The sequence below is a fragment of the Eumetopias jubatus genome, unplaced genomic scaffold (genome assembly GCF_037043125.1).
Source record: "Eumetopias jubatus isolate StellerSeaLion01/CBP00866 unplaced genomic scaffold, mEumJub1_p1.0 scaffold_13, whole genome shotgun sequence".
NCBI classification, from domain to species: Eukaryota; Metazoa; Chordata; class Mammalia; order Carnivora; family Otariidae; genus Eumetopias; species Eumetopias jubatus.
Window position 1 is genome coordinate 4405593 of NW_028274819.1, and position 13599 is coordinate 4419191.

Here is a 13599-nt window from a genome sequence, read left to right on the forward strand (position 1 = left end):
TAGCCCCCCGCCAGCTTGTGTGCAGCCTCCCAGTGGGTGTGGCGGGCGCCTTCCCGTACTTATGCCTCAAGCTCCCCTTCCAACAACTCAGAGGGAGCCCAGTGCAGGTTCCTGGGGCATCCCAGGGCCCGGACTCCTATGAGGCCAGGGTGGGAGCAGCCAAGGAGAGCTCAGAGCAGCCCTGCAGAGCTGGGAGCAGGGACCAGGCAGGAGCATCTCGGGGACCTGGGCCAAGTGTCCTGCCTCCAGGCATCAGAACCAGGCACCAGAACCTGGCCACCCTTCCCAGAAGGACTGAGCACCGTGTCAGGAGCAGGTGAGAGCCTCACATTTTTACTCTCTGGGTGGAGGAGAGCATGATGGTGACAGGCGGTGCCTTGCAACTACCTGGGGAGAGGGTCCCCAATCTGCCAGGCGCAAGCTGGATGGCCGGGGCAGGTGCCTCGACTTCGCCAAGCTGGCATCGTCCAAATAAAATGGACTACTGAAGCCAAGCTCACAACCGTATTTAAAGTGGCTCATATCACCCCCCTGGGGGCCAGCCACGTGGGGAGACCCCATCCGTGGTGACAGCCAGGGCCAGGACAAAGGGGGGACATGCAGGTGTCAGCTGAGCACAATTGAAGAAGACATACGGTTCGTTTGGGAAAAGCAGCAGGTAATAGGTTTTCATTTCTGTAAAAACATTATATGGAAATGCACAGAAAAAAAACCCCTTCAAGGTTGTAATCCCACCGTTAACAGTGAGACGCAGGGTGAAGGCACAACAAAACCTACGCCCTCTTGAGCCTCCTCCCATCTTCTAAAATAAGACCGTTTTACTATCTCATCTAGGTGACTTTTTTAACGTTTAAAGTACAATGAGAAATGGGCAATATTAGCAGGAAACGAAACTTTTCCCTAAGTCTTCAGTGGGGTAGACAAAAATTTAAACAAGGCTTCAGAGGACAGGAATACACTCAACAGATACTATGTTCTAAACCATCACCATCCCTGAGCCTTGACTTCGTGTAGGCATGGGGCCAGCGGCCGGGAGGGCATGGAGCAGCTCAAGTCAGACGCAGGCCTGCCCGAGGGGCTCTCACAGGCCGAGTGACACACCAGCGGAGCTCGGGGACCAGACCGCCAGAGGGAAGGTGGCTGGGGGAGGAGGGAGGGCCCCAAGTATCTGTTCTAAGAAGGACACTAATCTTATCAGATCAAGACTCAGCCTGGTGATCTCATTTCACTTTAATTACCTCCTCCAGGCCCGTCTCTGAGAGTCGCTCTGCGGCTTGGTGCTTCAGTAGATCATTTGAGGGGGAGCTGTCAGGAGGAGGTCCCCTCTCTCTTCAACCCCCCAAATCCCTCCTCTCTTTCCTCAATCTCAGTGTCTGACCCCCTTCTTCTCTCACCAGAAAGGAGGAGACTTCCCGCCTGGGGTCCCACACCCTTGGCGGGTTCCCCCCGTCTCGCTTCTCTCCTGGGTGATGCTCACCTCCCAGCCACCTGCCTGCCCTACCACCTCTGTCCCCCGGAGCCCCCCTTGCAACCATGGACTCACCTGCGCCCTCAGGTCTCCCTCTGCTGAGTGGCTCCTGTCCTCAGCCTCTTGGCCCCGTTTCTCTGCCCTCCCCACCCACACGCCCCTTCAGAAGGTCACCCACACTCCCTGACTCCACAGCTGCCTCCTCAGTGCATTTGGGGGTCTCTGCTACTGAGAGACGCCCCTTTGGAGGGATCTAGGGAGCCACCCCTTGTACAACACACCCCTCCTACCCACGGCTCTATCCCTGCTCCCTGCTCTGCCCGCTGTGAGCTTGACTACTAATAGTCCTATCCCAGCAGCTGTCAGGATCTCTGTGAGTTACCACCTGAAGCTGCATATTCTTGCTTGTCGACTGTCTCCCCTCAGAGCAGCATCCCCGGGAGGGTCTGGTGGCCCAGGGCCCAGAGTAGCACTGGCCTGGTCGGCCCTCTGTCCCTGTCAGCAGGATATCAGGTGACTGCTGAGACACCAGGGTGTGCTGAGGAACCCTGTACATGCACCCAGACGTGGGGTGGGGCACTGGACTTGGGGGGGCAGCAGTCGACCCGCAGGGCGGCCGTGTGCTTCCTGCCCCACCGGAGCAGCAGGTGCGTCCCCCATCCTCCACCCCTGGGAGCGCGGCCCACTCACCCCTTACTTAGCTTGGGCTTGCGAGGACTCTCCTTTGCTGTGCCCAGCACCGGCCAAGGACCAATCACTAGTGGCTGAGGAGGATGGTGTGTAAAGGGTTCTGCTGGCTGGGGAGGGGCCAGGGTAGCAGGGTCCCAGCCCCCTGCAGGGATGTCAGTGGGTCCTTCACAGCAACCCCTCCACCCGGCCTCTCCCAGCCACCCTCCGACCTCAGTACCTTCCGGCCCCACCCACCACAGGGACCCCACCTTGTTATGTACCCCCCGGGGGGTAGCAGATAACTGTGTCTATTGTATATTTCCTGCCCTGGACTCTGAGTTCTGTGAGGACTGTCTTTGTCCGTCTTGAACTTGCTGTACATATACCATGTGTGGGTACGCACATGGCCTATGTGCCAGTGTGCGTGTGTACTATGTTTCTGCATGTATTTGTACTGTCTGTAGGCGCATCTGTGCTACTACGTGTGGATATGTATTATGCACAGGTACATACGTTATTATCTATCCACGTGTTACATACATAGAGCGCTACGCACATAGTATCTGGCACATAGTAGAAGTTTGATAAACATTACTTAAGCTTCTGCGGATCATGAGGGAGGGACTCCTGACTGTAAGGACAGGGCAACTGTGGAGGTTGTGTGGGTCATGGTACCATGCTCCCACTGTGGATACAAAGAAATGCGGGAGAAAACATAATCCCCCTCCTACCCTGGCCCAAGTAAGGTGGGGAGGGAATTCTCCAGGTGCTACAAATGAATTTGCAACTAGAGCTGATGCCGATGGCCCAGGGAACATCAGGTGGGGTACAGGCTCCAGGAGCCAGGGCTTAGGTGGGGCTGGGGTGAGGAAGGGCTGTGGGGCTAGAAAGTATCCTGGAGCTGGAGCTTGAGCAGAGGGAGCTCCACAAGGCCAGAGCCCAGGAGGTCCCTGCTGCTTAGAGAAGCAGCTTTCTGCACAGAATGCCATTAGGAGCGTCTCCCTGCCTGAGACTGTGGGGGAAGGGTGTGTGAGCAGAGTCGGGTACTGATTTCAGTAACTAAAGCCCCAGATTTGCAGCATTCACAGGTACAGAGTCTGAATTTTAAAATACCTGCAAAATGCCAAATCTCCAAGCCATGAACTCCATCACAAACCTGCTCCTGGACCAGTGAAATCCTGTAAATAGCAACAGAAGCCAGTGCCAAATGCCTGTTAGTAAATCTAAGTACTGAAAATGAAGAGGTTCAGGGCACCTGGGTGGCTCAGTCAGTTAAGTGTCTGCCTTTGGCTCAGGTCATGATCCCAGGGTCCTGGGATCAAGACCCACATCAGCTCCCTGCTCAGCGGGGAGTCTTCTTCTCCCTCTCCTTCTCCCCCCGGCTTGTGCTCTCTCTCTCTCTCTCTCTCTCAGATAAATCAGTAAAAAGAAAAAAAAAATGAAGAGGGCCACAACATAAAAGGTACACTTGACTGGGACACCATGATCATCTTGGATTTGTACCCACTTAACACAGTTTTTAAAAGCTGAAGAGGGGCGCCTGGCTGGCTCAGTCGGTTGGGCGTCTGCCTTCAGCTCGGGTCATGATCCCAGGGTCTTGGCGGGAAGCCTGCTTCTCCCTCTCCCGCTCCCCCGGCTTGTGTTCCTGATCTCGCTATGTCTCTCTCTGTCAAATAAATAAATAAAATATTTTTAAAAATAAATAAGTAAAAGCTGAAGAGAAAATAACAAAAAGTTATTTGTGGTGGTTAAAAATATTTCTAGTGTTAAAAAAAATAAAAATAAAAATATTTCTACTGTTATGAAAGGTATTTCCAACTAATTTAAGGAAATTTAAATTTTCAATATTTTCAGTGGTTTTTTACTTTAAAATATTTAGTCATGAACAATGAAGCACTACAAACCAAAACTCATGAGACATCTAAAGAAATACTTAGGAGTACAACTACAGCCCAAAATACCCATTAGAAAAAGAAGAACATTTGACAGTTACCTAAGCATTCAATACAAGAAGCTGAAAAAACAATCACAAGGTAAATCCAAAGAGAGTAGAAGAAGTAAAAGCACCAATTAAGAAAATTGGAAGCAAAGAAACAATAGAGATTAAAAAAAAAAAAAAAAAACAGTTCTCGAAAAAGCAAACCTCCAGCAAACTGATTTTTTAAAAAAGAAGTGGACACACAAATTTAAAATGGCAGATTGAATTAGGGATTTAAAATTTATAAGAGAATATCGTGTAGAGCATTTAGAGTATTATACCAATAAATGTGAAACCATAAGCATGGATATTTTCCACAAAAATAATATTCCCTACTCTAACTCAAGAAGAGATTCAAAATCTGAATAAACCCAATACATTAAATAAATTGCAGCTGTAATTTTCTTTTTACAAGGCCATGCATGTCCACTAACGATCACATAAAAATTACCAGACCAGATGGTTTTACCTTCTGCCAAATCTTCAAAGAAAGATAATCCTTACATGCTACAAATTGTTCCAGAGGGTAGAGAAAAAAGGCATTCTCTCCAAGTCATTTTATGAAACCAGTATAATCTTACCGCTTTGAAATAAAAAACAGACAAGGATAGTACCAGAGGGGGAAATTATGGGCTAATTTCACTTATGAACATGGCTGAAAATTTTCTAAATAAAATCAGGATACCTGGAGGGGCAGAGGTGGGGAGTGACCAGAACAAACAAAAAAATGGTCTATCCTGAAAATGTAAGGATGAATAAACACCAGAAAACTTACCACTATATATCCACCTCGTAAATAGACAAAGGGAGGGAAAAAAGAAAGTGATAAGTAGATGCAGAAGAACAACTGTGATAAATTCCATCATTTATGATAAAAACTCCCAGACAACCCGGAAGGGAACTTTCTCGCCTTGATAAAAGATAATACCACAAACTCAGGGTAACCATCACATCCGAGGGAGAAATTTTAAGATTAGGGAGAAGATAAGCATGCCTGATTCGAACCATTGCTCAGCAGACTACTAGATGTTCTGGTCTCTGCTATAAGACATGAAAAGAAATTAGAGGGGTGAGGAGAGCAGCCTAGAAAATCAAAATAGTCAACAGAAAAACGGATAGGTGTGGTCCACTAAATCAGGACATTTGCCTGGTTAATAAAAACTACAAGAATCAACAGTGTTCCTCCACACGAGCAATGATCAAGAGGAAAATACAATAGAGGCATTTCTGTCTCTAGCCACAAGGGAGGAACTGCTACTGGACCAGCCCTCTCACTGGCAACAACCAGAAGACCGGAGAAAAGACTCAATTGTGTTCAGATATTGGGCAAGAGGCATTCCGGAAGCATGAACTCTAAGAGAAGGGAAACAGAAGAGGTGAGCCCTGTGATCACCCCGGCTTTCTGCCCGGAGGTGCTCTCTGGATAGTGGCACAGAAGTGGGGAAAGCCAGGCAGAGTTGGGTGGTCTCCATGAAGGATGAAACTTGGTGAAACGGGCACAGAACAAGTACTGAGTGGCTGTCAGCCGCACAACGCCCAGAGCTCACACAAAGCCACATACACATTTTAAACATACACGCACATAAAAACAGTGTGTAGGAACAGGGAAAGCAGGACAGCAAGTTTTAAGAGTCCCATGTGTAAACGGGAACTTGATAAGTCAACAGGGAAAAGACAGGCTGTCTGCGAGACAGTTTTGGGAAAACTGGCTCATGATACGGAGGAAAACTTGAGCTGGATCCTATCTCTTTCCCACATAAAAATAGTTCCAGCTGGACTCAAGACCAAATTCTGGATGGGAAAAAGTGTAAAAGGAACAGAGGAAAATACAAGGGGACATCTTTTTTACACAGGGATGTGGAATGTTCTGAAAGCCATAACATTTTGGGGTGAAAATGTGTGGGAGTTGATTATACCAAAATTGAGCGCATCTGTGCACTCAAGTTCACAACGCAGCAAGCTACCATACTGAAGAGAGCTCTCAGAGAACGACACCTGCAGTGTCTAAAACCAGCAAGGATTCAGACGCCTGCAAATTAAGAAGGAGCAGAAAGGAGACCCACATGAAAAGGGGGCAGCCACTTTGAGCAGGTGTTCCAAGAAGGGGAGCCCCGGGGGGGAGGGGGGGTGGGTAAATGAACTGATTCTCAAGCTTGTTGCCGTCAGTGAAATGCAAGTTCAAACATCAGTAAAATCCACTCTGCAACCATCAGGTTGGCAAAAGTGAGGAGAGGGCATGACAATAATTATCTGTGAGGGAATGAGGAAGCAGGACCCTTCCTGTCCCAGTATGTTCAAGACATCCAAATGAATGGAACCTTTATAACGGATCTGCAGGAGGTATACCACCAGCGTCTATAGCTTGCTTTAGCTCTCATCTTGTAAGATATAAATCTGTCTTGCCATTGTGTCTACTTTAGAGGTCTGAAAAAAAAAAATCTTCTGTGGACTACTGAGAAGTGAGGCCTGACGCAGCCATCCAGGGAGGGAAGCAGATGAGGGTTAGTGGAGCTAAGCATGCACATGTCCTATGACCCAGCAATCCCACTCCTGGAACAGCCCAGAAAAATCCTCAGCCAAGTCCAATGGGGACAGGCATGAGGTATCTGACACAGCATTTCTATGATCCTGGGAATGAAGAAACAGATATGGTACACTGTAAGATTGAAACCAACAAATTACTTTTCCGTACAACCACCTGCAAATAGCCTTTTAAAAAAATACCATACTGCTGAGTGAAGAAAAACAGCATAAATTCTAAATCACAACATTTGTGTAAATTAAAAACACTTCTGGGCATCCACCTGTTTGGAGAGACAGCGAGATGCCCAAGGATCTACGTTAGGTTAGACAGATGGCGGCGGGGCCGGGATGGGGATGAAGATGGAAACACACACATGTGTTTAATCTGGTTTTAAATGACCTGATGTTCATTGTGGGCTGCAAAGTGAGGGGTGGAGTTAAACGTATTTGCACCCACGGTGCCATTTTAAAAAAATTAATTCACAGGATTTGAGCAGTATCAGGGAAATTGATGCAATGAATAGACTTAGGGAAAGCCTTTGATAAAAGTCAATACTTCTTCATGATTGAAAAAAATAAACTCAAAACACAAGAGAAACTCTTACCTTGACAAAGAGTGTCTAGAGCAACTTCAGGTATGTCACGGTGGTGGTGGCAGAGTCAGCGGAGTGGGAGCCAGAGGAGGGGGGAATGGGTCAAGTCTCCTGGCCATGTTTCTTGCAAACAGAACAACACTGGTGAGAGCCCCGAAGCAGGACAAGTTGGGGTGTGGGGCCCCCAGAAGTCCCTTGGGGCCCCAGTAACACAGAACCTCACGCTGGTCCGTCTTCCTTCCACAGGATGAACGAGACTGTGTACCACAGCTGGATGAGTAAAATCTCCGAAGACAACCCCCAGGTAGACACACTGGACACAACTCCAGAGGTGCTGAGCTCCCTGGCCACGTTCATCTGTGCGTGCGGCATGATGGGCAATGGCCTGGTGGTCTGGCTGCTGAGCTGCCGGGGTCCGAGGACCCCCTCCTGCATGTACGTCCTCCACCTGGCCGTGGCTGACTTCCTCTTCCTCCTCTGCACGCCCATCACACTCTATCTAGAAACCCCTGTGCTGGCCTACGAGGTGATTACTAGAGTGAAGTTCTTCGCCTACACCGCCAGCCTGAGCCTGCTGACGGCCATCAGCATGCAGCGCTGCCTGTCTGTCCTCTTTCCCGTCTGGTACAAGTGTCATCAGCCCCAGTACCTGTCAGCCGTGGTGTGTGCCCTGCTCTGGGCTCTGTCCCTCCTGATGAACGTGATGGCCTCACTCTTCTGCAGCGAGTCCTGGTACGGCATGCAAAAGCAGTGTTTCACAGTGGACTCCGCCTTCAGCTTCCTCATTATGGGGATCTTCACCCCAGTGATGACCCTGTCCAGCGTGACGCTCTTCGTGCGGGTGCGCAAGAGCTCACGGCAGTGGCGGTGGCGGGCCACGCGGCTGTACGTGGTCATCCTGGCCTCCGTCCTGGTGTTCCTCGTCTGTGCCCTGCCCCTCAGCATCAGCTGGTTCTTCCTCTACTGGCTGGACGTGCCCCAGGAACAGAAGACTCTATTCTACCACGTGGCGTGCCTCTCCTCAGCCCTGAGCAGTAGTGCCAATCCCGTCATCTACTTCATGGTGGGCAGCCAGGGTCGCCGGGGCCTGTGGGAGCCCCTGGGGGCCGTGCTCCACAGGGCGCTGAAGGAGGAGCCTGAGAGGGAGGGGAGGGAGACACCCTCCACCGGCACCAACGAGCTGTGGGCCTGAGACCTGGGGCGCCCCTCAGATCTGTATGCCCGCCCTGCCCGGTGCCTGTCTGGCCTGCTGTTAACAGCCCCCAAGACTTGCCTCTTGCCCTATCGGGGTGCCTTTCTTCTATGCCAAGCCCCCCACGGCTCAGTGTGTCCTGGCGCTCACAATGGGACTCATGGGAAGACAAAATGCAATTTGTCTGCTCCCGCCTGTCAGAGGGCTCAGGTTCCCTTTGAGGCCTGGCCTGTGGAAGGCTGATTCTCTTCCCAGCCTCTGCAGGTGAGTAGCCTGCTTCCCTTTGAGTGGGAGAGCACCTTCTCTCCCTCCAAGGACATCTTTGTCCAGGAGGCAGGGTGTGGTTCCTGTGACCTGGTGGCCTGGTGCTGCTCCTTGGGCACGTGCTGGTGGCATCAGCTGACCTCCAGGGGGATGCCCCTGGTCTGCCTTCCACCAGGTGTCCTGCTGACCCCCTCCGGGACCTCAGTCCTCGGCCAGCCAACCATGTCCATCACTGACCAAACTCTCCCTGGCGGTAAGCCAGAAACGGCCTCATTCTCCACGTGGCCCAGGCCAGCACTTGAACCCTGGCCTTTGCGTTCAGGTCGCCGTGCACCACCATGCCTCGCAACCATGGTGGGGCTGTTCGCTTTCCTCGGAGAGGCTGCCCTGGAACCAGGAGAGCCCCTGCCTGGTCTCCCTGGAGATGCACAACGGACCTTGATGGGACTGTGCTCAGGAGATGGGGGCAGCCTGGAGGCAGCTTCGTCCCAGAGACCCGTGTGGCTGACAGAGCAAGCGTCTGTACCCCCATGGATTGCCCCTTCCTCGACTTGATGGAAACACTTCTCCCCTCTAGGCCTGATGCCCAACGAGGGAAAATTTGGGACACACATCAGAATGCCTTGCTCCCCTCACCTCTCTTTTCTTCCCACGGTCTCCTGGGCCTAGAACAAGGAGCCATTAGTTTGAAAATGAGACCTGAATTTAACCAAAAGTAATTCAAGAGGAAGAGATCACTGTGGAATAGAAGAAATCAAGAGCCTGTTGGATTTCTGATAATCCAGGTAATGAAGAGGGATGCATCCCATAACACACTGGGAAATATTTACATTTTGTGCTGATTTCACATCAGCTTAGAATTGTAAATCACCATGGCAGCAAGGGCAGTGGCAACAAAACAGTTAATGAGCGTCATCAATTCGAAGACTCTTTCAGATTAATCGCTGTACAAGAAAACTGGACTTGGGGGCGCCTGGGTGGCTCAGTCAGTTGAGTGTCTGCCTTCAGCTCAGGTCATGATTCCAGGGTCCTGGGATGGAGCCCCACGTCTAGCTCTCTGCTCAGTGGGGGGCCTGCTTCTTCCTCTCCCTCTGCCTGCTGCTCCCCCTACTTGTGCTCACTTACTCTCTGTCTTTGTCAATTAAATAAAATCTTTAAAAAAAGAAAAAAAAAACTGGACATGCCCTGAAACCTTTCTATCCAGGTATGAAAAACTGGATAGAGATCTTCCCAGACTTGATCACAGTCCTAAAAATGTGTATGACATTACGAACATTACCAAGAATGGGTTGCGAAGGGTGTCTTGGCAGCTCAGTCGGTGATGTGTCTGCCTTCAGCTCAGGTCATGATCCCAGGGTCCTGGGATCGAGTCCAGTGTCAGGCTCCCTGCTCAGCGGGGAGCCTGATTCTCCCTCTGCCTCTGCCCCTCCCCTCTGCTCATGCAAGCTCTCTTTCTCTCTCGCTCTCTCTTAAATAAATAAAATCTTTAAAAAAAAGAATGTTCTGTGAAGCTAAGAAATACCTTTCAACTATTAAGAATACAAATCAATTTTTGTTCAGCCATGCTAAATAAAGATTGCATTATCTCTCGGTTCTCTTTTTGGAAAATATTCAAAACTGTTACATATGCAAAAGCTATCGAAAAGTATACAGCAAGAATGGTAGAAAAAATGTCGCAGATGTTTTTCTGTATTTTGCATTATTTGTGGTATTTGTCGCTCCTAAAAATCTACAATTTGCTGTGATTTCTTGTCCCATTCTAAATAAATATTCATCGTTGTAGTTAACTTTGTATTTATGATTTTGTGTTCTTTTTTTAGAGAGCGTCCCCCTCTTGTTGATAGGCTTTGGTCCCCACAGAATCTGTCCTTGGATGGAGGACAGAGGAATTCCCTGTCACCTGATCAGGATGATCGACAGGACCCATGAGTGTGACCACAGAGCTACTGCCATAGACATCCATGAGGAGGAGTAGGGTCCCCAGGACCAGGACAGGGGGCTGCTTCCAACAGCCCAGGGTACCCTGCACGAACAGAATGACAACTCAGATCTCTAATGTCTTGTTTTGAGATTGGGACTGAAATTCAGGGACGCTCTGTGCCAGTGTGGAAAGAAATCTATGAGTATGAGTGTGTCTTCAGAATACAACCTACATTCTCCACAGCTGGCACCAAACCAGTCGTTTCCAACTGTTTCATGAATCTGTGATTTTTTTTTTTCTCCCCTCTATAGGGCAAACTCCCTGAGAGGAGGGCCTGACTCTTTTCAGCCTCACCAAGGCTAATGGCAAAGACTGAATTCTGTCAAAAAAAAAAAAAAAAAAAAAAAAATATATATATATATATATATATGACTTCCAAAATGAAAATACTAGTCCATGCATGAGCTGCTACTTTGCTTTATCTATTTTGAGACTATGTTATTAGGAGCATACAAATTTGGGAGCGTTATATCATCCCGGGGAAGTGGAGCTTTGGTGATAAATTATGAAGTTACTGTCATTGATCATAGTCATGTTACTCCTTACAATCTATTTGGTCTGATATTAACTTGGCTTTCTTTGGTTGGCAGTTGCATCTTCTTTCCTTCTTTGATTTTCAACCTTTCCTTTTCAACCTTTCAGATAAGAAAGGAGTTAGATCTGTTAGATCTATCACTTGTAAATAATTGAGAATTGGGTTGAGTTGAATAATCTCCCTTTCTTAAGATACTTAATTATATCTGCAAAGTTCCTTTCACCATTAAGGTCACTCACATACACATAGGCCTTGGAGATGAGGACACAAACATCCTTGGGGGACAATTATTCTGTCCAACATACTGCAAAATGGCCTACCCAAGAGATAAGACCTACAGACTGTGTGTAGTGTTTTCTCATAGAAACCAATGGTCCCTTCTCTATAAACTGATAGTGAAACCAGTAATCAACTCACCCTGCCCCCCACCCACGGAGTTTTCCATCAGCTCTTACTACTGCACTCTTAAATAAAAATAGAGTCGAAGATTGCCAGAGAAAGTTTAAACATGAAAGACAAGATGCCAAAACAAAATGGAGAAAGGAACTCCGAGGAAACAGACCCATGCAGGGTACTGAAGGAAGAAGCAAAGTGGCAGAAGATAGTGCCTTCCAATGTCAGGTTGAAAACGATCTTCAAGGGGCGCCTGGGTGGCTCAGTCATTAAGTGTCTGCCTTCGGCTCAGGTCATGATTCCAGGGTCCTGGGATCGAGCCCCACATCGGGCTCCCTGCTCAGCGGGAAGCCTGCTTCTCCTTCCCCCACTCCCCCTGCTTGTGTTCCTGCTCTATCTCTCTCTCTGTCAAATAAATAAACAAAATATTTAAAAAAATTAAAAAAAAAAACGATCTTCAACCTAGGATCCAACCATGTCTGAGACTAGATAAAGAAAAGTTAAAAAAAAAAAGTCTACCTTCCCTTCACTCTTTCTCAGAAAGCCACTAATAGCAAAAAACAAGAATGAGGGGTTTTAGTTTTGTGAGAGTGTTTGAGGCTGTGTATAGAAAGTGCACAGAAAATTAAGCAAATGAGAAAAACAAGGCAATTAGTAACTAGTAAAAACAAAGAGTTGTTCAAGAAAGGAAATGTAATCAGCGTTTATTGTATTGATTTCCTCTACCCTGATTTGTCCTCCTGCATGAGCTCATGCAGCCCCATGGCCTAATAGCATTACAGAGCCAGTGACACCCCTGTCCCCTACGGTATCCCATCACCCACCTACCGAGCTTCCAACTTTCATATCAACCTGGCTTCTTAAAAATCTCTCCTTGGATGTCTAATAGGCTCCACACACTTAACACATCAGCAGAGTCCTTGCGGTCCTGTGCCGATCCCGGCTCCAAAACTCCATTCCTCTCCCAGTCTGCTCTATCTCAGGAATTAGAACCCCGTCCACCCAGCGGCCTAAGCCACAAACTGAGGAGGTATCTTAACCCCTCTCTTCAACCCCTCATCTCCCACAACCTTTCAGCAATCCTGTAAGTTCCAACCTCCAAAATATCCTGCATCCACGCAATTCTCTCCATCAACCCTGCACTCTCTCTGGCCCTGCAGTCTGTTTTCTACAAGCCTGGGGGTCTGCCAAGGACCCTTATACAGGGTGGCTTTAAGCGAAATCCAAGCTCCCTTCTGTGGCCTCTGAGGTAGCGCCCATCTAGACCCTCCAATCACTCTCTGTCGCACTCACACTTACCTCCTACTGACTCTTCAGCAGTGTCCATCGGGTTCCTGTCTCAGAGCATTTGCGGTTACTCTTTTTCCCCCAGTTTGAGAAATAATTGACATACATCACTATATACATTTTTTAAGGCATACAGCATGATGGTTTGATTTACATATATCATGAAATGATTACCCCAATCAGTTTGGCTAACATTGCAGTCACTCCTCTCTTGACCCAGAATGTCCTTCTCCACGGCTTTGCATGGCTGCCCCTTCTTAACATTCAGATTTCAGTTCCAACATCACCTCCTGGGTGTGTCACCTCCTTGGAGAGGCCTTCCTAGAGCCCCGTGACCTTCCCCTGGCCACTCTCTGAGATGATCTTATTTCACTGTCCCTCCCCCCACCCCACCCAACATCACTTCCAGAACATACCAGTCCCGGGAGCTCAGGAACCCTGAATGCTTTGTTCACTCCATGCCCCACTGTACCCCAGAGTTAGACAGCACCTGCCACTTCACAAAATATTTTGAAGAAATAAAGAACCAAAAAAAAAAAATTGTAAATAATCTTAATCAGGAGTGAGCAAGCTTTTTTCTGTCAAGGACTAAGAGGAGACATTTTAGTCTTTGAGGACATGGTCTCCACACAGCTACTTGACACGGCCATTTCAGCCAGAAGCAGCCACAGACAGCGGTAAACAAATGGGAGTAGCTGTGTGGCAATAAAACTTTA

General features: G+C 48.5%; 2 protein-coding genes across 2 annotated transcripts in view; one reads left to right on the forward strand and one right to left on the reverse strand.

Moving 5' to 3' along the window:
* IGHMBP2 (immunoglobulin mu DNA binding protein 2) overlaps positions 1 to 13599 on the reverse strand; it is a 55832-nt gene that overhangs the window by 4772 nt on the left and 37461 nt on the right. The window lies entirely within an intron of this gene.
* MRGPRD (MAS related GPR family member D) lies at positions 7479 to 8423 on the forward strand. Its single transcript, XM_028118017.2, has one exon. The coding sequence runs from the start codon at positions 7479 to 7481 to the stop codon at positions 8421 to 8423; it is 945 nt and encodes a 314-aa protein (XP_027973818.2).